Raw genomic sequence first — 27,648 nt, 5'->3', positions numbered from 1 at the left:
ACAGGAATATTTACCACTAGTTATTACCCCTTTTATTTAAATTTCCAAGGCACTCTGTTAACAGTGATTATCTGTTAAATAATCCAGAGAAATTTCTTTAAAGGTAGCAAAATTATATACTAATAGTCCTCCTCGTTAAGGAATAGTTTTCGTTCATTTTATTGATTGTATTTTTATTGGTCAATGACTGAACTAAAGTTCTGTGTGTCTTCTCCCTTCCCATAAAGATCTGGTGTGATCTACCTAGAAACAATGTCATAACAATTTTATGCTATTCAGAGTTGCTTCAAACTATGGGTACCAATAATTTTGATAATAATCATATTTTACTTGTACAAATGCACATTATTTCCACTTAAATTTTGAAAACTTTATGGAGATATTCTCTAGCAATTAAAATCATTTGCTTGACTTGGGGTTCGGAGTTCGAAGGCAATAGTAATGAATGCTTTAAAAATCACATTCAACATTTATCTCTGCGTCTTGCAATTTTCAGCTTTAGTTGTAATTTGGTTTGAAATCTCTTGATCTACTCCAATAAAAGATCCCATTAGTGATGTTCATTATTCTTTCATTCAAGAGAGGCTGGTGGCTTAGCATAATGTGAAATGTACAACTGCGATCTTCAATGCTACGTCAACAACTTCTCGTTAGTTAATAAAATGATATTGAATGTTTCACCAAACACCGCGAGCGAGCATAACGCCGCGTAGTAGACGCGGCGCAATTACCAACTTTGGAACAACCCCGTCCTGCTCCTTGGGGAACCAGGGTGTGTGTGCGCGAGTTAAGACAGTCGCGTCTCTACGTCATTAACGTGACTGACCGCGACGTCTTTAGAGGTCCCGCCCCTCTCACCGACGACGACGCTGGCGTGGGGACGGAGGGGCGGAGCGAAGGAACGGCACCCGGAACGAGGCCTTTTCTGCCCCGCCCCTCACCGGAACGCGTCCAAGAACGTCTCGGCGACGGGTGGCGTACCGTTTTGGGGTTCGTTCACACGCAGGAGGCGGAAGACCGGCTGGGCGGTGAGTCCTGGTGCTCGAGAAGCGGAGGGTCAGGGGTTTAGCCGGCGGCTGCTGCTCCGGCTCCTCCTGCTGCTGCTGAGGCGGACGAGTAATCAGTGGACAGCGGGGCTGTCGTTCATGCTGTTGCTTGCGGCTGGGGACCTGCCCGAGCGAACGGAGTCCGGGGCCTGGCTAGGGCTGGCTGCCACAGCCTTTTGGAAAACCGGGAGGAGAGATGGGGTTGCCGCCGTTGTTTGGCAGCTGGTGCCTTTATGAGGTGGCCCCGGGGAGCCCTGCTTGGCCAGACGGTGGGGGTGAGAAAGAGCTTTGCTCTGCTGCCTTGGCAGGGTCCGGTGGGAAAGGATGGAGTAAAGCGTTATATATCCGTCGGGGTGCCTTTCTTCCCTGGCCTCCCCCCCCCCCTCTTCTCCTTCCTCCACCACCACCACAACCACCCGGGAGACAATGGCAGAAGAGTGGGGGTGGGTGGGTGGAGAGTAGGCCGTCTCCTTCTTCATCCCGGGCTCTTGATGTATTCGCCTAGCTGTGTCGGTCCTTACTAAGGAGAAGGTGCGCAGATTCACACAACGTCGGGCACGCCCAACTCCGGCTGCTCCAAGAAAGAGCTCTTTTGTTCGCTGCTGCGCCCAGGAACCAACAGCTGCGAGTCGCCGCCGTTTCTTTTCTTCTGAGCCCTTCCGACTTTCCTTCAAGGCGCGAGGTAGAAAGAATTCCCTCAAAGGTTTCCTTTTAGGGGGCATTCAAAATGAATAAGGAAACGGAGTAAGCGGGAGCGCAGCCCTCATCTTCTGTATTAGCCTCTAGACCAGTGGTTCCCAACCTTTTTTTTTGCCGTGCCCCACCAAAGCATCTTTAAAATCCTGATGCCCCCACCTCCCCACCCCTGACATAATTCTTACTTTACTCAAAAAGTGAACGCTACTCAGGCGGAGGAAGCCTAAAAGGCCGTTAACTTGGTTTAAACAAGGTTCAAATTGCCCCCATTAAAAATCAAATTGCTCCCCTGTGGGGCCCACGTTGGGAACCACTGCTCTAGATAGATTATCGGGTTTTCAGTTTTAATTATATAGAAAGTAAAGGATGTATGTTTGTGTTTTTATTTTTATAGTTATAATGTACACTGAAGATGGCATTTAATTTCTTTGTACCATGGGCAATGACAATAAAGTAAACTAAACTAGATATTGAGGCAAAATAAATTGCCCTGTGAGGAAAACTTGTATCTTAAAAAAGAGGCACGCTTGTATTTACCTATAGAGAAAGGCGTGCAGTACCAGTCCTGATTAGTTTGTAAAGATGAACAGACAGGATAGTTTTTAAGGGAGCCCTTTATAGAAGCACTGTAGTCTTGTATGTACGGGAAATGTACGGTATTTTAAAAACCTTTTTTTCTCTGTTGAATGTTAAGTAGGTCTGACAAATCTGAAAGCTGGAGACAACATAGTCAGAACTGCAGCTAGTTTGGACAGCAAATGTTTTTAATTGAAGCCACAAAACGAGCACTACTGTGCTTCTGCTTGTTAAGTAAATCAGGAAGCAGTTCATCCTCGGGCTGGTATCTTAGGGAACAGTATAAAATTTTGAAAAAAATTACATGTCAAAATCTCTAGCAATGAAAGAATAGAGTGGATTTTATTTAGTGTGCCTAGCTCTGGATTTTTTTAATGAAAATGGAAGCATGAATTCATTATCAGATATGAATGTGTCATATAATAATGTTTTCACTTTAGCTGAGTCATAATGGTTAACAGTTCTTTGAAAATAAAATTTGGAATAGTTCTTAATTTAAGTAGAGTACTGTAGGCTAAGGACTATTGCGTAAGCCAAGAAACTCAGAATTAACGTTTCCAGGGGGGGGGGTGTATGTGAAGGAGCCATGTTTTATTTTTAAATAGCTCTGCTGAAATACTGTCTGCTATTTAAGCTCTTCTGTATTTTCTTCCACAGTAAAGCATTTTTTTCTGAAAGTTCTTCAGAAATCATAGGATGAAATAAAAACCCCAAATCATATTCAGGTAGAGTGTGAGACGTGTGATTTTATGAACATGTCCATATAATATTCTGGGAAGTAATACTAAAATAGTTAGAAATTGCCTTTTTCTGAGACTTTTTTTTTCATTTCCCCATCTGGCATACAGCCTTGGTATTCCTGATCCTGCTGCATTTCCCAGTCCAGAAGTTCTGCCACCTACTGAGATTACATGCAGAAATGCATGATGTTTTTAATACAAAACATGAACAATGCAAACTTATATACATTGAGAAATAGCCCGTGAAATTAGTCTTTGAGATCTGTAGTAATTATTTCTATGTAGGATTATGCACAATTGCCTTAATTCTGATTTGAAATATTTTAAATCACAACTATTTTTTTAAAATCCCAATTTTCCAGATTAATTGCCATTCATATAATACCTAGGAGTTTCCTTTTGAATCTACCATATAATATTTTCTATTAGGTTAGCTAGGACAGTGAAGAGATATATTGACTACCTAGGACAGGTAGTCCTTGACTTACGACCACAATTGAGCCCAAAATTTCTGTCAAGTGAGACAGTTGTTAAATGAGTTTTTCCCCATTTTTTACAATCTTTCTTGCCACTGCAGCTATAAGTTAGTAACCTGGTTGTTAAGAGAATCTAGTTTCTTCATTGCTTGTCAGAAGGTTGCAAAAAGTTATCCCATGTCATTATAACCATTATAGCAATGGTTGCAAATATGATCCAGTTGCCAAGTATTTGAATTTTGAACACATGATCATAGGGATGCTGCAATTGTCATAACTGTAAAAACAGTCATGTCCTATTTTTCAGTGCCGTTGTAACTTTGAATGGTCACTAAAGAAACTGTTTTAAGTCAAGGACTACCTATATTACCACAGTGAAAAACATTTTTGTGAGAAGCTAGACATAAAGTATAGGAGTGTTTGTTGTACTTTCAGATCATAGTTGATCAGAAGTAAATAATTTAGAAATATATTTCACACCTAATTTGCATTTATTTTCTGGGAGCTGTTTCACAAGATTTTTAAGTATGTTTTTGTTTTATTTAAAATATATTATGGTTCTGATTCAGATAACATCTGTATATGCTGACAGGTAAATTATTGTGTACAGGAAGTCATGGATAAACAGAGCATTGATAATTCTTTTTATTGAGTTGGAGATATGTATCTGGAATCTATTGGTCATAAATTAAGTGTAAGTCTCCAACCCTCAATGGATGCAATCTGCAGGGTTTTCTGGGCAGGTTTTCTTGTCTATTCTAGTTTAGAAAACTGCCAGGGTGCAAATGTTGTAATATAGCTTATAGCCACTAATATTTGAGAATATTTAATTTTCTTATTATGAAGCTATATTGTCTGAATTAAAATTCAGTATTCAATAATTTCCAGTCTCAATAGGCAGGTGGTTTATTTCTGTTTTCAGCTATGGCATTTATAACTTTGAGTACAGAATAAGCTGTTTGTAGTCACTAAAAAGTAACTAATATGTATATAATTATGCTATATTGTTTGTTTTTCAGATATTCAGGGGCTCACATATTAAAGAATTTATATTTTTATAGCACTTTATCTAAATTTTCAACATTCATTTTCAGAGAAGTAGTTTAGCCAGCACCTTTATTTAGGCATTTTTTTTAAAAAAGTGTCTACATATCATTTCCCCTAAGAGCTTCAAATCAGAAATATTGCTTGGCGGAAGTAAAATATAATATTGATTAGATGTTTGATGAGAGCTGGTTTGGTCTAGTAGGCTCAAGATCAGAAATCTATGAGTTCTAGTCTTACCTTAGACAAGAAACCCAGCTGGGTGATTTTTGGCCAGTCAATCTCTTTTCAGTCTGTGATATCAGGCTTAGGCAACAAGCTCATTGGTCAGTCCCTGTCACCACCAATGGATTTGGTTGATCCAAAAAAGAAAACCATGAATATGATATGCAGGGGAAAAATAGGAAGAAAATGAAAACAAAAGTCGATTTTTGATATTGAACCCAAATACATTAGGGTTTTTAAAATGATTTATTATTAGATTATGGAAAATTCTAGTAAAATATACAAATAGACCCTCAATTTAACAGACATGAATTTAGTAGACTTCAAATAAAGTAGGTAATTTTTTTGTTTTAGACATCATCCACCAAAGACTACAGGTAGTCCTTGACTTATGACCACAATTGAGACCAACATTTCTGTTGCTAAGCAAGATAGTTGTTAAGTGAATTTTGCTCATTTTTATGACTTTTCTTGTCATAGTTGTTATGTGAATCATGCAATTACTAAGTTAGTAACATGGTTGTTAAGTGAATCTGGCTTCCTCATTGACTTTGCTTGTCAGAAGGTTGCAATAGGGGATCACATAACTATGGGGTAATGTGAAAAACAGTCATTAGTCACTTTTTTCAGGATTGTTTTGACTTTGAACAAAAATCATTAAATGAATTATTGTAAGTTGAGGGCTACATGTATTTTTAATGAAGTAATCGAGATAATTTGTCATTTGGATCAATGTATATAACATTTTTGAAATTGTTTTTAAATATTGATGGCTTGTGATACTGTTTGATAAATCATTTATTTAAAATATATCTTTAGTGTCTGTGATTCTGAAAGTTGGTTCTTGCAAACTAAATTAAATCTATTCGTAATGTGTAGTTGGCAAAGTTTAGAGTAATGTGTAATAGCTTTGCCATCTCATTTCATATATTAGATCTGAATATTTCTTAATCATGAAATCTGTCATAAAGTAGCAATACCAATAGCATTTGTATATTGTTCCATGGTGCTTTACAGCATGCTCTGAATGCTTTACAAAATCAGCATATTTTCCCTAACAATCTGGGTCCTCATTTTACCAACCTTGGAAGGATGGAAGCCTGAGTCAACCTTCAGCAGATCAGAACTTTTCCTACCTGTGGACAGAGTCAGTCTGCAATACTGAAATCCTTCAGAGTGACCATTGCCCATGTGATAGGTCATTTTAGGAGAATCTCTAACTGGGTTTAGAAAATGAAACTGAAGTATTTAAAGCGTTAATTTGTGCATCATGAAGTGAAAAGCCAAAACTTACCAGTAGGTATCCTTGACTTGGTAGAATTTCATACATTTGTCTGGTGAATTGTACTCCTATAGAGAACTCAGCAATTACAATGTTTACACCACAGAATCTGATGCAAATTTGGAGCCCAAGTGAACAAGTGCCTTACAAGTGAAAGTAGACTGTTTGCTTCAGCCACCTGTGCTAGAGTTTTTTTCAGATTGCTTCTCTATTTTTACAAATTTTGGTTTTGATATTTTTCTGTTGAAATTGAGGAAAACATAGCAGCTGTTAATGAATAAGTAGCAAATTAGTTACTACGGTAACTAATTGTGTTATTGTGTTATTTTTTAGGATAACATGACAATCTCTTCTATATCTTAATATCTTTCTTTACACTGTATTGGCTTAATATTTGCTAAACACATCTGATCTAGTGGTACCTTGAAACATATAGTTTCATTATGATATACAACACTGAGAATAAAAATCTTGATCATATTACTTAATTGAAAAGAAATCCCTAAAATCACAGGTCTCACCTAAATTGAGTATTCTACAAACTTTATAATTGGATTTTATTCAGTTCTAATTCTCCATTATAGAATACAAATCATTGGCAAAAGAGATATACCCATACTTCCTATGTATTTCTTAGGTTTGTTGGCTAAATCTGTTCACATAATACTTTATATAGCTTATATGATCATATTTATAGTTTTGATGTAATGTTTTGCTAATGTATTCATGTGAAGACTGTATTAATAAATTATGCATTGTTTTTTATGCCTGACTGACGTGAAGTCGGCAGGTTTCCATTCAGACCAGAATCTGAAGCCTTTGATTAAAGTTGGGTTCTTCAGATTCTTTTAGAAACTAATAGCCATTGTTCCTGGGTTCAAATGAAAATATAGCTAATATTGTATCTTCTGGGAAGAACAAGAGAAGGGAAAGGGCTACAAATTATGGATAAACGTCAAACAATTTTTGTCTTAAATCAGGTTTGATTATCAATATGCCAATTAGGTTGAAGTTATCATTGAGACAAATGCCTCTAGGCATTTAAATTTTAAAAATTATCATGTTTTAGAAATGAGTAGAAGAAAAAGTAAATCAAATCACCTGCAATTTTTTTCCCTTTTATCCACTTGGAGGCTCCTGTTGGTGGCACTGTGAATTCTGAACTGCTGTTAGGACAAACTGTGGTACAATGTGAAGTCTGAATTAATCTGGTTAACAGGAAGATAAGAATTTAAAATAAAATAATAAAACATGAAATGATAAAGATACAATAATAAAATGGATAAAAGATTATCAGAAGTAGAATTAAAATTCAACTATCGGGTTTAACTCTGTTGCACTAAGTAACTGGTTACCAAAGAGGTAGATTGTATTTCGGGTATTTTCTGTTTCAAGTCATTAATATGATCTTTGTTGTTCATATAAACATTGGTGATTGGGTTGTTTGTTATAGTTGGAATTCTACTTGTGCTAGCAGACTTTCCAAACATGCTTTGGCAACAGTAGTCAGCTGATTGTAATATGTACAATAACATCAGGTGGTCTGAACCTTCTAAGAGCAGTGTACATCTCACCAGAACTGTGTGTATTTTTAGGTTTCTTGGTTGGTAACAGGCAAGCACACGCACTTCAACATATCTAATGAACTGAACCTACTTGCTGACATTGCCTAATCAGAAATGAGCAGCTGCTTTTCATGATTTAATCATTAATGAGGCACAGTATATCAAAGGCTATTATTCTGTTATTAAGATTGGGTTTTTTCATTGCAGTAAGCGAAACTTGGTTATTGCAAGCAAGAATGCAGTGACAATGTAATTAAATATACATTGCTGAATAACAAGTCAGCTCCTTATGCACACATTCTACTGCCTGTAATTTCCCATGTTTATTTTCTAGTTTTACCCAACAGACAGAGATAGTTTGTGTCTCAAATCAATAATTATTTATATGCAAAAGTATAGTTGAACTGTATTAAAAGTTGATATTGGTGCTGGAAGAAATCACAGAAATACTTACTTTATCTAGCAACCTGTGGAAGGAAATAATTCAAAATCATGCTCATGGGTTTGGCTCCAGTTCATTTGAACCATTTTTCAGTTTTAAACCCAGCTGTGATTTAGTCTATAATCATCCACAAATAGTGAGAGAGCCAAAAGTATTTTCTAAAACAATAAGTCCCTCAAGTACATTGCTTAAAGTTTTAAAAGTTTATTGCAGAAGATAGTACAAATACTAGCACTTTAAGAAATGTGAAACAAAATTGTAAAGAGTATATGGTAGAATTCCTCCGATGAAATAAATTGCATACATTGGAAAGATTTAAGCATTTCAGTATTTTGGGCTTTTCTCCCCTGCTTTCCTTGGATATGACAGCTATTTTGGCTAATCTCACTAAGGTTGTCTTTTGGCAGATTTATTTAAAATATGCTCGTTTATGTCGAATACTCTCTCAACAATATCTCTGTAGATGGAAATGTTCTCTCATTAAACTTACATTGAAAATGAGAGGTTGGATTTATGGGCTTTAGAAACTTGAGCTGAAAGCACCCTTGCTATATTTCATGTACAACTTCCAGGAACAGAAGGATGGTATTGTTGCAATTTAATAAACTAGTGTTTACAAAACAGCAGCAGAAGATTTATTTCATTTGCAAAACTTTTTTCTTGCATTTTTGTTCTTTTGGTTAGTAATTTTTTTTAAATGAAGATTTAATTGGAAACTAATAAAATAAGAAAAGGTGACTCAATTACGGGAACTCTGGTCAAGTGTTCTCTCACAGAAGTGAAGGGATAGTAGTACATCTTGATTATCAATTAAGGGAAAATTCTGTACCTGGACTTCATTATCCATGACTTTGTTGTTTGGGATTTCAGATATCTACCATTGATAAAATAAACCAGAACTCACTATCTGTGATAAATGGTTTTGCCTGTCTGCAGTTTTTGGCACTCAGTTCTGAACCCCATCATTATGTACATGTACAAAAGGGTACATATTTGGCTTCTGTTCTCCCAATTTCCCAGTGATCTACACTGTTTTGACCTTATATGGTCATTCTCTTCCTGCACATACTTCTTCCATAATGAAAGTGACATAACAGAGAACTTTGCAGAGAGATATGGCAAATGTTCATGCAAGCTTTGCCTTTGAGAGAAAAAGTAAGATTCTGCAGCTGGGAAGTGTCGTAGAGGACAAAATGTTTTAATTTGACCCACTAGTAGGCAACAGCATCAAGTTCAATAGGCAGAAGTTGCTTTTCAATTCTGCAAGGACAGGTTCTGAAAAGCAAGACCTGACAAAGCGTAATTATCTGCTACTTTTAAATATAGTCACACCTACCACAGCTAAAGTTCCATCAGGAAGCAATACTGACAGTTCAGAGCAGGAGCAAGTGGAGGAGTTCTCCCCTTCTTTCAATTTTGATTCAATAATTTTATAGCCTATCCTTATTTCAACTTTTTCCTTATATTTTTCATGATTTGTTTTGTAATTTTTTGGTCATTTTCCAGGTCTAACTCCCAAGTCTCATAGGCCTGCTGACTCATAAGTGGTTTCATTAACCATGATTATATGCTGGAATGTAACTATTATGAATAAGAAGGTCTATTTCTATATTCCAATTATATGATAATTGAATGCTACTTATGGGACACTGTAGTCTTTTGTAGTTCAATGGAATAGCAGAGGATAGCATCTTTGACTCCAAGAACTGAATTAATGCTAAGATTATGAAGAATTAAGTAGTTAAACCATGAAAGATTGTAAAGTATTAACAAACCTCTGCATTCTTTGTCAGTATTTGGTGTTCTGATGCCTGTTACTGAACACCCAGTTGACGAGTGTCCTATGAAAGTGTGCAACATCTCATCAACATTAGTTACAATGTCATAATCTAACTACAGAATTACTACAAATCTACAAATACCCCTATATCTGAGTATTTTAACAGAATTTGGTTTAGCTTCAGTTGGAGTGAAGTACCATTGTCTAAGAATATATATGAAAAATGCATATTTTATCATATCTATTATTTCCCCAGTCTGTTTTTTTAAAACAAATATGCACCTGTTGCAATAGCCAAGAAAGTAACTTCTTCCTCTGATCTTCATGTAGCATTGTAAGCATGTTTACTAATGCATCTGGAAATTTGTTAGAGAAAAATGCTTGAGAAGGGAAGGCTGATTTTGAGGATATAACTGCATTTCTTTCATCTACTTTCTACTCTAACTTTCCCTATCACAAAGTGCTCTCTAGCTGAACATTTGTTACAGGTTCTTGAATACAAGTGTTTACCAAGTGCTTATAAATTTGATAATAATAATTAGAATAAGTGGTTTATTTAGTGCTTTATTTGATTTATATCTCATTTCCTATTTAAATATTCTTAAGTTTAGTATTATTAAAGATTAGAAAATAAAAAAAATGCTAAAGTTAAAAGACTTGACAAAAATACGCTCTTTCCAATTCCTAAAGGCAGAGATAGTCAGGAGCGAAATAAAATTACTGAGGACATGCATTCCATAGCTTGGGACTGACACAGCATTTAATTTTATATTGTCCTTCTTTCCAGAATAACCAGAGCAAATTGCACATGAAATAGACTTGTGGGGGAGGAGGGGAGAAAGGCTAGACCTAGATAAATCAAGACAGTGACACCAATAATTATTAACAGTAAGTAACAATTAACAAGAAATATTATTTTTAAAATCATGCATCCGCATAACAACAGATATATTGTCCTATACATTTCTAAGGTAAGAATGGTTTCAGTTCATTGGAAAAGGAAACTAGCACTGGGAAGACCCTGTGTTTGGTCTTTGTACAATAAGCTGAAACAGCCAATGGGATCATGCGCCAAGATTTTCAAGTTTGATATAAGTACATCAGTCATATGACATTACTTGAAGCATATCTGGTCATAAGCTATCTGGGGCTATATAGACTAATGTTAAACAACTTAAATTGAATGGTGGCTCAAGGACAACCAGGGCAGTGTTTAAAGGAAGAGTGCTTTATAACTCTCCCACATAACAAATAGGTAACTGTTCTGGATCACATATAGCTTCTAGTTAGTCTCCAACAATCACCCTACATGGAATAGATAGTTCTGTGCAATAAAAAGATTATTAGAGCATGGATTGCCAAAATTAAGTCTGTTTTGGTCCAGACTGACTTGTATCTGATAGCCCAACTAAGATAACTGTAGCTTCAGTTGATTACAGGCTAAATTCCCAGGTTTTTTTCTGCTGAACCTTTGTGTTATTTGACTTTGGCTTTAGTTTATTGGTGCTTATGAACCCATTAGAGTCTCAAATGCCTGCTCAATCTTCCCTGATTCAATTCAAAAGAAGAAATAGATACTGAAATCTTTAGATAAACATCATGTAAATGTAGACCACCTTCGTGTAGATATCTTGTGGTTATTGGGTCTATAGGCTGCTTGCTGAGAGTTTCAGAAGATTCAGTTGCATTTCTCTCATGGTAATCATTCAAGGCAACAGAGCTTTGTGTTATATGCTGGTCTGAAATCAAAGTCTAATTATGTAGTTAGTGCCTCCCCTCCATGCTTATAATTGGACAGCACTTCCCTCAATAAAGGAATATTCATAATGTTTGCAACTGCCATTTGTTGCCCAAAATTTCAAAAGCTGGAGGATTATAACCTCTTACATTGCAGTGGGCCCAATTTCCTCATAAAGGGTTATGACTCTCTATGGATCCATTCAAGGTGTCCATGTTGAATTTTAGAGATCAGAATACAGGTAGTTGGCTTAACCCCCAGAAGTGTCTTGTGTATTTCTAGTCAAAATAACTGAAACTGATTTATACATTCAGGCCAAATGACACCCCCTTCCATGTCAAGGGGGGAGTTCCACCCTGAATTAACGAAATGTGGACCGTGGCTTTCTCCTTGAGCATACTTTTGAAAATAAGCGAAAATAAAACCCGAAGCATATTCTAATAAAAAAAACATTTTTAATATAAAATAAAATAAAAATAGAAAACTTTGCTAACTGAATTAATCACATCTTGGCAAGAGTTATGTGCCTGCGTCCTTCGCAGGCGAACAGAAGATCAGAAGAGAAAGTTAAGTTGGAATGCGTGTGAGCAGGCGCACTAAATCACTTGCAGATAAGAACTCTAGACCTGCGCAATAAATTTCAGCACAGCTAAGCAAACCAATTAACGCAGTGACATTCCAAGTCAATAATATCCCCAAGAACTGTATCTAAGAGCTGATGTGAGCAATGTAATCAAATGAGACTTCCTTGTGGCTAGTCTTGAACAGACCAAATCCACACAACCCCCCCCCCCCCCTTCGGAAGCCTTGCAATGATGGTGCAGAAGTGAGGTTTATTTAAAAAAAAAAAAACCATTACCACCATTTCTATTCAATACTATAGGTTTGAGTGTGCACCCTGATATATGCTTGATTTCATTCATTACAATATATGTGGCATTTGTACTCTTATCAGCTCTCTGATTGTAACAGTACACCAGGTAGTACTGATAGGGTCTCTGAATGACTTACCTCTGAAACTGGAAAACCCCTCATAGCATTTAGGAATTCCTTAGATTCTGTCAGTCTCTTAGTCCCTTCTCCTGCTGAGAAACTCATTGCCAGCTCAAATTTTGCCAGCTCATTGCCAATCTGTTCTATTTCCAGAAAACAGATTGAGTATGCTCAGTAATATGTTAAGAGATTGGCTCATCTGTGAATAAATTTGCAATTATTTATATGGTGGATTTCTGTTGCATGGGCAGACAAATCTGAGTTGGATATAGCCCATATATGTTTCATTGTCTCACTTTTCTCTAGTTTATCAAGAGAACATTCTGTTGTAAACAAATTATTTCTTTTGTTTTGAAATTCAAATTAGTATTCAGATGATTGTGACACTGCAGTTTTTCAATGGATCCTCACAGTGTATTTCAATCCAAAGAATAAAACTGTACTAAAACAGAGGTGACATTTTATTGAACTTAATTTGTTTTTGTTGCAGGAAGACCCCTCCCCCCACCAGCTGAAAATCTATTCTGGCAATAAGGTAATACAGCAAGAAAATTTAAAACATGTGGAGAGGAATAAAGTAGGGGAGAAGCACTGAATTAAATTACAAGGGGAGGGATTATTTAAAATGTTATTTTATATTACAGTTTTAATTATACATGTGTGCTGTTTATGTGGTTGTAGTTTAATAAATTAAGAGAGAAAAGGAGTTACTTCACATCTTTATAATTTAAAAAATTAAGAAGAATTTTTTTCCCTAGTGATATTCCAGACTTTGCTTTATGGGTTGTTAAAAAGAACTTATCCATATGATTCTGTATCTTTGTAGTGTTTTAGTTGTGCCGACATCTAAATAAAATAAGAATGGAGATTATACAAAAGAACTTCCCTGCTGTATTGTTTCTTGGAAAGTTGTAATCTGGTAAGTTGATTGTTTCTTTTCTTTTTGTGCCTTTATCTTTTTAGCTTATTTCTATTGAGTAAATTTTACCCCAATTGATAGGTTCATTTTTGATAACATATTTTAAAAATGATTCAGACAAGCTAACTCATTCTGAAAATAACAGGATGATCATGGAATTTGAAAATACAAACACCTATGCAAAACGATGAAAGTTTAATAATGTCAAAAGTTTCAGGGATAAGGATATGAAATTGCATTATTTCAATATCTGAAAATATGTCACACAGAACACCAAAATCTATTCTCTCTCATACGAGTGAGAAAAAAATTAAATAATGGTTTAAATTTACTAGAAAGCAAATGAAGGTTAAGACTAAATATATTTAAATGGATTAATTATTTAGAGATCAATTCTTCTTTACTGGATCTGTTTAAAGGCTGGAAAGCCTTCTGTTGTAGAGCCATCCATTCATGCATTAAATTTATATGGCCACCTATCTCAGTGAAATGATTCTGAGTAGCAACCAATCACCTGAAAAAAATTATAATTAATAGATGTTAACATAACCATGAAACAGGTTCTTAACATACTCGTGGGGGGGGTTGCTGGCCCAGGTACATAATGAGTCTTCAAGGTTAGATTATCTGTGTAATAGCTAAATTAATAGCTGCTTATTCATATGTTTCATATGTTTAGTATTTCAGCTGCTCCTGTTGATTAAGAGTACAGTTGGTATACTTTATTCTTTTTTGGCTGTGGGCTGTCTGTTTTAGAGTAAGATGGAATTTTATAAATTTTATTCACATGTGAAATATGGAATCAACATCAACTATGGCACTGTAAAGCTTGTAATAATATGTAGAGGTTTTCTAGAAATATATGTTTCATTGACTAACATTTTTCTTTCTTTTAGGATTTCTTACGACTTTTCAGAGAACAGATTCAAGTATGTATACATATATGCAACATTTGGTTTCTATAAATAGTTAAATGTGGAAAAAATATTTTGAATATTGTATTGTATTTATACAGATAATCCCCGGGTTATGAGCATTCATGAAAGTTCAAATTTACGTGATAAGCGCCCCTAGTGTTTGCGAACAAGGCCCCAAACTATGAATCTTGCAGCACCACAGTATTTGTTCACCCTTACGAACAACCGCAGAGGCTCTGCAACATTTGTCCTGCATGTTGCTGACCGAAATGGAACTTTTGAGGGGTGGGTCTGGTCCTTAGAAGCCCCATTCGGGCATCCAGATGCCTTGCCTGGCACATTGCTGACTGAAAGGGAACTTCTGAGGGGCGGATCCAGCACTCCGTTCAGCTCTCTGCGGGCCTTCCCCAGCCCATTGCAGGCTGAAATGGAGGCTCTAGCTGAAATGGAACCTCTGCAAATCCCGCTCCATTTCAGCCAGGAACCCTGCCAGGTGAGCCCTACAGAGGCCTGAATGGAACTGCAGAGGGACACACGCGGCTGAGAGGCTGGAGAGGAGACTGCTTGCTACATCTTCACAAGGTAGTTGACCTGGTGTGGCAGGTTGGGGGTAAAGCAATTGTGGGGAGCATGAGGTATTTCAGTGGGTCAGGGAGGCCTTGGGTGGTCTTAGGCAGGTGGTCTCTTCTATCAGTAGGCCCGCCCTATGACCTTCCCCACCCTGAAATACCTCATGTGCACTTAACGAGCCTTGCATTCGATTAGTGAATGTGTGGGCAAAAGGAAAGAGTGATACGAGATTCACTCCCACGAATCCTCAGGTTACAAATGGAATGGGCAGGCTCCATTCCATTCGTAACTCGAGGACTCTATACATATAAATACTGCTATATAAGACTTTAATGCAGAATGCCAGAAAGTAGTGTCTAATTCTTGGTAATTTAATTTATGTTTGACGTCGGTATTCAAAGTGTGTTCAAATTTCTTTTTCCATAAAGCATACATTCCAAACATCATTTATAATTATGGCTTACTCTTACTCTGTAAATTTGAATTGTCTTGCTCAAGTTAGAGCTGTTGCAATATAGGAGATGTGGGCAAGATATTATTTAAGGTATTATAAACGGGAAGATTTTTGGTAATATATTTGCAAGAACTCAAAAAAGTTGGGTTATCAAACAAATTAGTGAATCTTTGTTTCTTATAATCTTATAAAAAAGATAAAATAAGTTAACAGAATCTTTTATTTCATGTCTATTGGACATTCCAAACAATATTTAAGTATGACTATAAACCTCTCTATGTTAAACGTAGGTGAAGCAGGGGTGAAATACTACTGGTTCGGGCTGGTTCATCTGAACCGGTAGTAAAAAATGCTATCGTTCACCCGAACCAGTAGTAAAAAAAATGGTTAACAAAGTTTTCAAAAAGTTCTGATGCTCAGCTGTGCTGCGCGATGGTAGGAACTTTAAAAAATTTTTTTAGCATTTGGGGTCTGTTTTTGTTCCCAGGAGGCTTCCCTGAGGCCTGCTAGGCAAAAACGGGAGGTGAGGAGTCCATTTTTGCTCGCAGGTGGCTTCCCCGAGGCCTGCTAGGCCAAAAATAGGGGGTGGGGTCTGTTTCTTTCCCAGGAGGCTTCCCTGAGGCCTGCTAGGCCAAAAACAGAGGGTGGGGGGGCATTTTTGCTCCCAGGAGGCTTCCCTGAGGCCTGCTATGCCAAAAATGGGGGTGGGGGGGTGCTGCAAAAAAAAAGGAAGGAAAGAAGGAAGAAGAAGGAAGGAAGGGAAGAAGGAAGGGAAGAAAGGAAGAGAGGGAGGGGAAATGGAGAGAGAGAAGGACCACAAAGCTGGCAGTAGACGCGGCTTCAGAACATACCTTGAAAGAGCACAGCAATCCAGGGCTGAAAGAGACCTGGAGGTCACCTAGTCCAACTCCCTGCTCCAGCAGGACATTGTTAAAGTGAGTTTCTGTCTTTTGACCCCCAGTCCCATGACTACATAGTCATGCCCACCCAGTCACATGACCCCACCACCACCAAGTCAGGCCCATAGAACCGGTAGGAAAAAAAATTAGATTTCACCACTGAGGTGAAGAGTCATAAGTTAAACTTTAGCCTGTCCAGTCTATATCCATAAATCTATTTATATGGTGTAATGAAAATACTGGTTAATATTAAATAGTTAGATTTTAATGATGTTTAAAATGGATGTTAAAATGGATTGATGTTTTTTCTATATGAAATATTTTATTTCCCTTTTTTGGTTGCAAATGAGCTTCAGCTCACAAAAACGTATGCCTTTTAATAAAATATGTTAGTTTGAAAATGTGCCATCAGACTTCTTTTTGAATGTTAATAGTCATCTATATAGTAAATGAAGAAGATAAAAACATTTTTGTACTTGAACATTTTGTTCATGTTCTAGATTCTGTTATACAATTGGAAAGTTTAAACTGATTTATCAGTAAGTTTTAAAGATTTTTTTTAGAAATTTGTAAGGCTGCCCTTATATCTAGCGGCCTTATTCATATATATTGTGAAGCCATAATATGTGGGTTCATATATCCTGCCAAAAAACAAATAACTTTATTGTTTCGCGCTATGGATTAAGCCAGTATGTAGGAGAACGTACAATTGTAAAATTGTAAAAAAAATTAAATTGTTCACAGTTCAGAGACATAGTGTTAACCAGCCATTGTTCTGGGCAAACTTCCATTATTATAGTCCCATGGGATGATTATTTATAAATCTACTTGGCTCTTAAACTTTACCTGGACTGAATTGGTATAGATTTAGCAGAAGATACAACACTGATATCTTCTCATGATAATACAGAAATAAGACAAAGAGTTGTTTGTTAAAACTTAGTGAAAGGGGTATTCTGCCCACTCTGAATCCTCAGTATTTGTAGAATTTCAGAATTCTGGAGGCCATTTTTTCCCAACTATGGGTATTTTATTGTGATCTTGGTATAATGACATCATATTACAGTTGTATGCCATCAGTTTTTAGAGTTTGGAGGAACAGTTTGAGAGAAAACAGGTATTTTAAGACCTGCATATATTCTTCATACTTTGGAATAAAGACCCCAAATCATGCCACTGATTGTTTTTTCCTCATATTTTTCCATTAAAATTCAATGTGATTATCTGGGGGCTGTATATAGCATGAACCACCAGTTGCCAACTTAGTTTGTTTTCTTGAAAATGTAAGTTTCTGTAATTGTATTAGTTTCAACCATGTTACAAATTTTGTTAAAAATATATAAGTGATAGTAAAAAAATTCCAAACAATCCAATTCAAACAAAATGAAATATAAAAATGCAAACAGATTAACAAAATGGATGCAAAGGCGAGACAGATTCCAAACTTGGGGAATTTAGCAGCACAGTAATATCGTTTAAACTTAATTTTCTACCAAAAACCAGATTAATATCAAATCAAAGCAAATTTACCATGAACATGATCAAAGCATATGTACTTTGAAATGCAACTATAATCTGTGTGTAAATGTAGAACAAGTAAAATGCATGTCTTTGAAGTTACTTGGTGATTGATCAAAATTTCTTTTGGTGACAGGTACCACCAGAAAAAAATATCATTATATTTGCAGTGTCAGTAGGGATTGGTCTTTCTTCTATGCAAGCTATGAGCTCATCTGAAGAAAAGTAAGTTCCAACATGTATTAATTTGATTTTCAGATATGATTGATCTCCAAGCTGGTGATTATTTTGTAATTAGATGTAACAGTAATCTAATATAATAAAATGCAATAATATAATAATGCAATGCAAACTTATAAATAAAACAACATGCACTTGTCTTTAAGACTATTCTTAAGAGAAAATTCAGAGAAAATTTGACGGTATTTAAAATTATGTTGTAGGCTGTATTCTATTTCTATGATGTAATACATTTTGTAGGTGATTGAAGAGAGCCAGTTTGGTGTAATAATTGAATGGAGGGTAGTGGTTAAGGTACCAGACTAGTGAGTTTTATTCCTACCTTAGAAATGAAGCCAGCTAGGGCCTGTCTGTCTGTCACCCTTAAAAAGAAGGCAGTAACAAACCATTTCTAAAAATCTGGCCTTGAAAACTGCAAGCACTACTTCATATAGTTGCCAGGAGTCAATACTGACTCAAAGGCCTGAAGAAAAAATAAAACAAACCTGAAATATTTAATATATTAATATATTGTATTTTTCTCTCCATAAGACACACTTTTTTGTCCCCCAAAAGTGGGTGGAAATGTCTGCATCTTATGGAGTGAATATTGCCTCACAGACTGTGCCGCGGGGGGAGGGGATTGGTGCAGCAGCAAACGACCAGACGCTGCCAGTGGATCAGCCTCCCGGAATAACACCGATCAGCTGTTCCAGGTGGCAGGGATTGCCACCACCTATCGACGCCGCCACTGTTCACCACCACCATTCGCGAAGGCTCCAGCATTCCCCGGTGGAGGCAGCAGACACAAAGGAGGCAACAATAGCACTGTTTCTGGTTGGCTAGCCCACTGATTGGTGGGGCTACTGGAGGCCGGGATCCAGCTGTCACTTAGCTGACCAGTGGTGGGTGCAACAAAGCAGAGCCCTGATGACCCATGTGCTGGGGCTGGGAGGCAGAGGCAGATTTTTTGTTTTCTTGTTTCCTCCCCAAAAGCTAAGTGCCTCTTATGCTCTGGAGCGTTTCATGGAGCAAAAAATATCGTAGTTTACAATAGTATTACACCCATGTTGAATTTTGACTAAGTCATAAGCCCAGTAGATTTCTACATTTTACCACCAGATGAAAAATGAAAAATTGAAAAATTTCTACAATGTGATTCTAAATAAGTTTTAAGATTCTACGTTTTTACATTATTGCTATAAATTGGAATAGCACCCAATTTGAATAGCACCTTTTCCATCTAACAGTTTTTATTGTTTACTTCATCAGAGCCATTCTGTAGCTATATTGATGTAGGATTTAAATTGGGTTGAGGCAGAAAGGAAGGGAAACAAAAACAGGTTGGTTATGCAAATGCAGGCTACATGTGAGATAGATTAAAAGGTATCTTATCAATTAAAAAGTATAATATTTGTTAGAATCTCATTGTGTTTGTTGAAATCTGTGATTGTCTGATTTTTTTTTAATGGATGCAAGTTCATCTCTTGCTTAAATATGGAGGTGGAATTTCATTTTTCCAATTAGTCAGTTTGAGGTCTGCCACAGAGCATCCTGAATATGTGGGGGTGGGGCGCACACATTGAATTATGGGTGTGGGCACATATGCTGTCATGCGCACCAGATTTCGGCATACAAGGACCAAAAGGTTTAGCCATCACTGTCCTATAGCTTTATGTGAATATAGAAGTTTTTCAACTTAATAAGTATAAAAAATGAGCATGTAGACTATAGTAAAAATGATTAACAATTGACAATTTGAGTCTTCTCTATTGTGAGCTGCAACTTGCTTACTTTCCCAGATTAGTACATTTGGCACCAAAATTGTACTGTCTTTCCTCTCTTCTTGGCTTTACTCTTTTATTACCTCATTTAATATTGTTTTCATTGCATTGGATAGTTTAATATTTTGCATGCATTCCTAAATTTCTTAGGAGGGGGGAATAAAAGTATACGTTTAATTTTTAAAACAAGATGTATTCAAATTTTTCTTCTAATTTTGAACACTGTAGCTCTTCTTTTAGGCAGAGATAGTTTGTCCTAACTTACAACCAAAGCCTGATATCTTCTCCGGCTTTCTTGTTTTCTACATATAGAACTGAACCTGCCACTATGGAAGATCTTCAGCATGTACATTGTGTCAACTGTATTAGTCGGCGTTGTATGACCAGATCAGAAGCTGGAATTTCCTGTGACTTAATTGGCTGCCCTATGGTTTGTGGAGCGGTATTTCATTTATGTAAAGCTGAAGAGCATCGCCTTTTATGTCCACTTGAACGAGTGCCTTGTCTCAATAGTGGCTTTGGCTGCCCATTTACCGTAACCCGAAATAAAATTGCTGAACATCTAGAAACCTGTCCTGCAAGTGTTGTATGCTGCACTATGGAATGGAATAGATGGCCAGTCAGTTATGCAGATCGAAAATCTTATGAGAATCTAAGTAAAGATGTTGATGAAATTGAACAGTTGGATATGGCTCTTGCTCTTCAAGATCAACGGATGCTTCTTGAATCTCTTAAAGTTGCAACTATGACATCAAAAACTCCTGACCCCATAGTAAAACCCAGAGAACAATCTTTGGTTGCAAGTGCCCCAGATGCTGCAGTTGCAAATGGATTATTACCTGTCGATGAGGAATCATTTGGTGCACTTTATCAAGCCACTGTGGAAACAACCAAAAGCTTAGCTACAGCTCTAGATATTCTAAATACTGCTACTAGCTTGTTGAGTTCAAAACTCAGTATCTTACCATGTAAAAGAAATGCAGATTGCTGTGTAAAAGAACACAGCAGCATGCAAGCCATGGTAGAACAAGATTCTGAAGAGCAAAATAGCATGGGAGCAGTTGGTGGTATTAAGTTGGATATTTTGAATCAAAATGGACAATTAGAACAAAACGGGTCAAGTGATATTTGTTATGATACTACAAAACACTACAAACTGAATATGAGCCTTGATAATATCCCTTTATGTAATGGTTTTCATCTAGATGATTCAAGCACAGAGAAACTGCCACAGAATGAAGAACTAAATATATGTAATTCCAGCCAGTTTAATGTAGCAAATAGTATTCACAGTGCATCTCCCAGTGATAAAGCAGCGAATGCTTGCAACTCAGTCCCTGTAGCACAAGTTAAATATGAAATACCTCTGCACAGCTTGTCTAATGGCACCACTGACCACATATATATGTCACATGACTGTAATGATGAACAACTACAGAGAGAAATAGAACAAGAAAAACTCAGAAATAATGTATTTTCTTTCATTCCTCAACATAGCTACAATTACTTGGCAAATTACTGCTTGTCTGCATCAAAGAAAGACAAAGCAGTAGATACATCCGATTTGGAAATAACAGAGGATCCTATGGACCTTCAGGGAATAGACTTAATCACAGCAGCCTTGCTGTTTTGTCTTGGAGATTCTCCTGGTGGCAGGGGTATATCAGATTGTCGTATTATTGATGGATACCATGTTGATTTTGGGACTCAGACATTTTCTCTCCCTTCTGCAATTCTAGCCACAAATACAATGGTAGGGGAAATTGCTTCAGCATCTGCCTGTGATCATGCAAATCCACAGCTCTCAAATCCAAGCCCTTTTCAGACTCTTGGGCTAGACCTGGTACTAGAATGTGTAACTAGATACCAAACAAAGCGTTCAATGTTTACATTTGTCTGTGGACAACTGTTTAGACGAAATGAATTTTCTTCACATTTTAAGAATGTTCACGGTGATATTCACGCTGGCCTAAATGGCTGGATGGAGCAGCGATGTCCTTTGGCATATTATGGATGTACATATTCTCAACGCAGATTTTGTCCTTCAACACAAGGAGCCAAAATTATTCATGATCGGCATCTTCGGTCCTTTGGAGTTCAGCCTTCTATATCGACTGTTTTGTCAGAGCCTGATAAGAGATGCTGCTTAGGGCTGCATAGTGACAATCTGAGTAATCTTCCTTTTGAGGTCCTACAACACATTGCAGGTTTTCTAGATGGTTTCAGTTTATGTCAGCTGTCGCAAGTGTCAAGATTAATGAGGGATGTATGCGGAAGCTTACTTCAGGCACGTGGAATGGTCATTCTGTTGTGGGAAAAGAAGATATATGCAGATGGAAGTTTTTCATGGCAAATAAAAGAAAAGGTTTGTATATTTAATTGTGAGAACTTGCTTACCTCTGTTTTGAATTGGAATGACTTTTGCATAAAAATTGAGTTATTCCAATATTTCTCTCGGGTGCTATGTGGGAGGCAGGTGTCTAGAGTATGGGAGCAGTGAGATAGAAACAACTTGGAGAACAGTATAACTAAATATAGTTAATATAATAGTAAATACAAGGAAGAGTTCAACTTTTAGGGGATGGGCATACAGGTATCTGCCCTACAATATTCACTAGCTGCTTCCTGTATCCAGATTTTCAGTATCATGAGCTAAATTAAGAGAAAGCAACCAAAAATGTGTGTCCTAAAAATGGCAAAACCAAATGGAAATTTGGGGAATCAGGTCACTTTTTCAAAACCTTATCAGCTAATATGTCTGTATCATTTTATAAATGAATACGTTTAAATGTATGTCATCACATTTCCATATTAGTTTGTAGGATTGGTTGTTTCTTTTTAATGCTTATACTAAAATTTGTGGCACATTTTTTTACATTATCCTCCCTAGGAAAAGGTGTTTGGATATTCTTTTTTAAAAAAATAGAATAATAATAATCATCATCATCTATAGCTAGGGTCAGTTCTACATGACTTGCATGTGAGTGAGTCCTAATAAATATATCATCATGCTAAAAGAAATTTATTTTTTAGGTATGGCGATTCAGCACAGCTTTTTGTACTGTAAATGAATGGAAATTTGCGGACATTGTAAGCATGGCTGATCATTTGAAGAAATGCAGTTACAATGCTGTAGAGAAACGGGAAGAAGCTGTGCCACTGCCGTGTATGTGTGTTACAAGAGAACTAACAAAAGAAGGAAGGTCGTTGCGCTCAGTTTTGAAGCCTGTACTTTAAAGATGAAGAATAATTCTATTTGCACACTCAAGCACCTGAAGTAACCTCCGGATGATAATTTGTGACACTTTATTAATTTACTAAATATGATTTCTGGGTAAATTTGTCATAATGTACATGTTTTGAAATGGCATTTATTTTTTTATAACATGGTCTGGTTAGAATCAACAAAAATTGCCTTAAAAATGGAACTTGCTGGTTAGGGGAGTTCTGTATGACTTTTTATCATTTGTAGGGTTTTTTTTCCTTTTTCTTTTGGAGTTTCCCTGACTAACTTATCCATTTCTTTTTATTGACTTCAAGAGACATGCTCATCCAAACAAGAAGCCTTTGTATAATTTTGTCTCTCTGAAAATTTGAATGTAACATTGAATGCTAGTCGAAATTTAGCAGCATATGTTTTGATGAGTCTTTTCATTCTATGGATTGCTGTGTTCATATAAGCTGATACAGTGTTATTTAATGTCATTTCTTGTTAAGATTGCAAAGTGTGATTTTAGTGTTAAATGCAAATGAATAGGAGCATAATCCACAAGTATTCGGAGTTAGCATCAAAACTTCTCATTTAATTCTGCAAAATCCTGTCAAATGAATCCTGAGATAGAACTTTTTTTTCCTAATAGTACCTTCTCGAAATTCAACACAAATTGCTACTATTAGTAGTTCAATGGAACAAAATTCGATTTTATTTCAGGCTCCAAATATCTAGGTTAGAATTTTGAATCAATATACTTTTTTCCCCTTTTCATTGTTTGGTATTAATAAAAGGTAATCTTGAAAAAATTGTATTGTTTGCTGTAGTTAGCTATACGGGATTCATAATACTTAGATTAATACATTTAAGTTTTATGGTGTTAAGATACATTCTGTTATGTTAACAAGTCTGGATGTAACATGTGGTTTCAAAGCTACTTTATAAAGTGTTCTCAGTACACTAAATTCCATTGGAATTTCTGTCCTAGCAAATGTGGTTAGGATAGTGCTCTTGATATGCCATCTTTATAAGATGAGAACTAATTCATTGGATTAAAAGTGTATTTTAAATGTTTATTTCCTAACTCCATATTTTCCATAGTTTTCCATAATGAAGAAATTTTGGTGATTGTTTTCTCTACTTACAAAATGCCTTTGTTAATGTTATTCAAAAGCTTTAATACTATACAACTAGTTTATTGAGCTTGGTGCCACAAATTTTGAAAAACCAAGTTTATTTTCAGTTTTAAAGAAGAGAGTATTGGAAAGTTAGCTATATATTGGTAATATGTAATTAAATCATTTAAATATACTTGATTTAAGACTATGGATTTAAGACTATGTTGACATAAATTTAATCTGGAAAGTAATTGTCCTATCATTAAGCAGTTATATTAAAAAAGCTAAACCTCGTTCTCTAGTGCCATATAGCTAGATCATTAAGGAATATATTTTATATAACCATTTTCTATAATACCTGGATCTTGGGATCAGTTAATTATTTTCACAATGTTGCCTTTCTCTTTGAAGAACATAGAAGAAAATGTTTCCTGCAATTAGTGTAATCTTCAGCTGCAAAAACAATTCTAATTTTAGCAGTTTAAAAAGAATGAAAGGTAAATCATCATCATATTAGTTTTAATAACATTTTGGATTATGCCTCCGGCCAGGAAACTTAACCCTGATGCATTTGCAATCTTTGGGAAGGTATGCCTGTCTTTAGAAAAAGTACTATCAGCCTAAAACAACCAAGGATACTCATTCCACATTGTTGGAAGCTGTTTATGCATATATTGTTATTCATCAAATATTTTACCAATACATAAACCATTCTACCTTTTCCTCAAAAACAGATGGGCAAAATACTGTATACCTCAGCCCTTATGAGAGGAATATGCTGTAATTGTAAAGGATTCATGCGGTATTCAAGAAATCTCTTGGCTTCTAAAGAAGTGTGGATTAATCTATAATGAATGCTTGGTTAATTTTTTCACATTAAGCATTTTGAACAGTTCATTGTTAATATTACTTGCATTTCTGCCTTCAAATTCTAATACGGTTTCTTGTTTTATTCCTGAATTATTAAACATTATTCCTGAGTTATTAAACAATATTTTAAAATATGCTTGCAAACAGGAATACAATTAAAGGATATCAGTATTTTATACTGCTGTGCAGTTTTCCAAAGTAATAGTTTGTCAGTACTTAATTTCCTCTACAATAATATACTTTCCATATTAAACTTACACTGAAACATTTCTTAGTTTGTTCCATTTGAATTGCCTTTAAAACTTCACATATACAGCTGTTTTTCTTAGTCCATTACTTTGTTTTAATGTTCATTTAATGCTGTTTTTTGCAATATTTAGTATAACTAATAAAAACACGACATTTCTTTGTTTAGCACATGATTTTTATTTATAATTTGAGAAATACCTTTTAATTTAGTAAATCTCCACTCTTAAATAGTTAAGGTAAAGCAACAGCACTATCAAATATGATTCTATTGCTGGAGTTTGCTATTCTCTTATTTTAGTGCAGCGGTCTCCAACCTTTGGCACCAGGGACTGGTTCTATAGAGAGATTTTTCCGCAGACTAGTTTTGCATACTACCTTCATCCCATGGAAGGGGCTTCGCTTGTTTGCACAGCTTAGTTTCCGGCATGCTGCAGACCAGTGTCAGTCCACAGATGGGGGATGGGGGATTGGGGACCTCTGGTTTAGTGTGTCATCAACTGAAAATGTAAATTAAAACTTATGAAGAAAACTTGTATTTTGAAAGTTTTTGTTGCTAAATACAGTATTTCATTCTAACACTAGCACTATAGTTAACAATATTATTACCTGTTATTACTAAACTCCCTATGATTTATCAGTTGTGGTAATACTGTCATAAATTATTTGTTGTTTATAATCTATAGATTTTAAAATTAGATTTTTAAAAACAAAGCTATTTTAGAAGGTAAAAGCAATATGACCTAACAATTATTGTTTAGACTTAATATGTTGATTAATCCTATGAACTCTTTAGAACTGTCCATATTCCTGCAGAGCTGTGTGAGCTACAATGTAATAATTTAACTCCTAATAACATAAAAAGATTCTGGTTAAAAAAAACACTACCACAAAGAAAGTCCTGGGTCATGACATCATTGAAACAGCCAATATTCACAATTTTTCGCGAACATAAATGAAGTTTTAGTAATAGTTGGCAGCTCCTTTAAGTAGCAAGAACTTCAATCAGATGTTTCAGTGCCTCTGATCAATCATACATACATTGGCTTCAAATAATTTTGGCCTGACAATTCAGTTCTAAGTAGCCATCCAAAAGATGATGGCATAAATTATCCATTATTTTACAAAGCTAGTTCTGCATTTCACTAAGGATGTTTACAAATTTAATAAAGCTTTGTCCAAATAACTACAGGTGTTTCTTTGCCAATAAAGTGCATTTTCCTAAGGATGTTTACAAATGTAATAAAACTTTGTCCAAATAACAAAAGGTGTTTCCTTTTGTTAAGGAATAAAGTGTTAGTGTCAGAGCCATATAATTTTGGACCCTTCACCTCTATAAGACTTATGTAATATCCAATACTGATGTTTAGCAAGAAACACTATACATTTTTTAGTTAAGCAAATGTGCAGTAGCAAAAATGCATAATGATTTGCATATAATCTTAGAGACAGGATTATGAAAAGTTATACGTGATCAAATGTCATCTATTAGATTTGCAAAACAACTTCCTGATTTCGTAGGAAGATGTTCTCTTACCTCAATACTTGATTCAAGATTTTAATAAATAATTTGAGAGCACACCATGAAATAGTAAATGCTTTGTCCAATAATCTATGAGAAGGCAGAAGAAAGTTTCCAAGAAATCTAATTGTAACCTGGATTCCATCATCATCTCTTACGAGTTTTGAAATTAGAGGAATATATGTATTTCACTAAATGATGGTATTTTAATTCTTTCATCTCAAGCCTTAAAAAAGTAACAAACAATTACGTAGAGTAAGCATTTCCATTTTGAGGACTGAATTGATTCCTCGGGTGGGAACACATTTGGGGGGAATGGGCTGTACTTGGCTTTAATTGACATACAGACGGGATACCCTTCAACAGGAAGGCGAGTTCAGGAAAATTTAATTTAATAATTTAAACACAATAGAAATGCTTAATCCCAAATTCCCTTAAAACCTATACATCCGCGGCAACTTTTGGAAGGACTCTGGAATCTGCGAGATTTCTGTTTTTGTATCTTTGATTTGGGAGCCTGCCTTCATATCTGGCAGCAAGACATTTATTCTGCTTGGAAGTGGGAAAGCTAGGGTATCTCCAGATTAATCTCGACAAATCTAAGCAGCGTCCAGTCTATTTGGGTCTTTCTTATCAAGCCCCCAGGAAATCCTCCTAAATCAGCAGCGATTCTTCCTCCTGGGAGCTGCTTTGCGCACCGTCCTCGGAGTCTCCCCTCCCGCCGGGGAAGATCGGTGGAGAAAGAGAAACGCGTGCACTTCTCCCTTCCATTTCCCTTTGCAGGCGGAGGGGAGCTCG

General features: G+C 36.0%; 1 protein-coding gene across 2 annotated transcripts; it reads left to right on the top strand.

Annotated features, from left to right (window-relative positions):
* The first annotated feature begins 394 nt into the window (after nt 1-394).
* FBXO30 (F-box protein 30) lies at nt 395-25,860 on the top strand. 2 transcript variants are annotated; one of them, XM_081940591.1, is made up of 7 exons: nt 395-1,028; nt 13,094-13,138; nt 13,430-13,522; nt 14,419-14,451; nt 18,017-18,105; nt 20,196-22,248; nt 22,917-25,860. In XM_081940591.1, the coding sequence occupies exons 5-7, from the start codon at nt 18,077-18,079 to the stop codon at nt 23,118-23,120; spliced, it is 2,286 nt and encodes a 761-aa protein (XP_081796717.1). In that variant the 5' UTR covers nt 395-1,028; nt 13,094-13,138; nt 13,430-13,522; nt 14,419-14,451; nt 18,017-18,076; the 3' UTR covers nt 23,121-25,860. The 2 variants fall into 2 exon arrangements, with proteins under 2 accessions (XP_081796717.1, XP_081796716.1); XM_081940590.1 differs by having other exon boundaries at nt 395-1,032.
* The last annotated feature ends 1,788 nt before the right edge of the window (nt 25,861-27,648 follow it).

This window comes from Natrix helvetica (genome assembly GCF_964273705.1).
Source record: "Natrix helvetica genome assembly, chromosome: 2".
In the NCBI taxonomy this organism is placed as follows: domain Eukaryota; kingdom Metazoa; phylum Chordata; class Lepidosauria; order Squamata; family Natricidae; genus Natrix; species Natrix helvetica.
The sequence above is the reverse complement of the archived record's forward strand: the minus strand, read 5'-3'. Positions and strand labels throughout refer to the sequence as shown.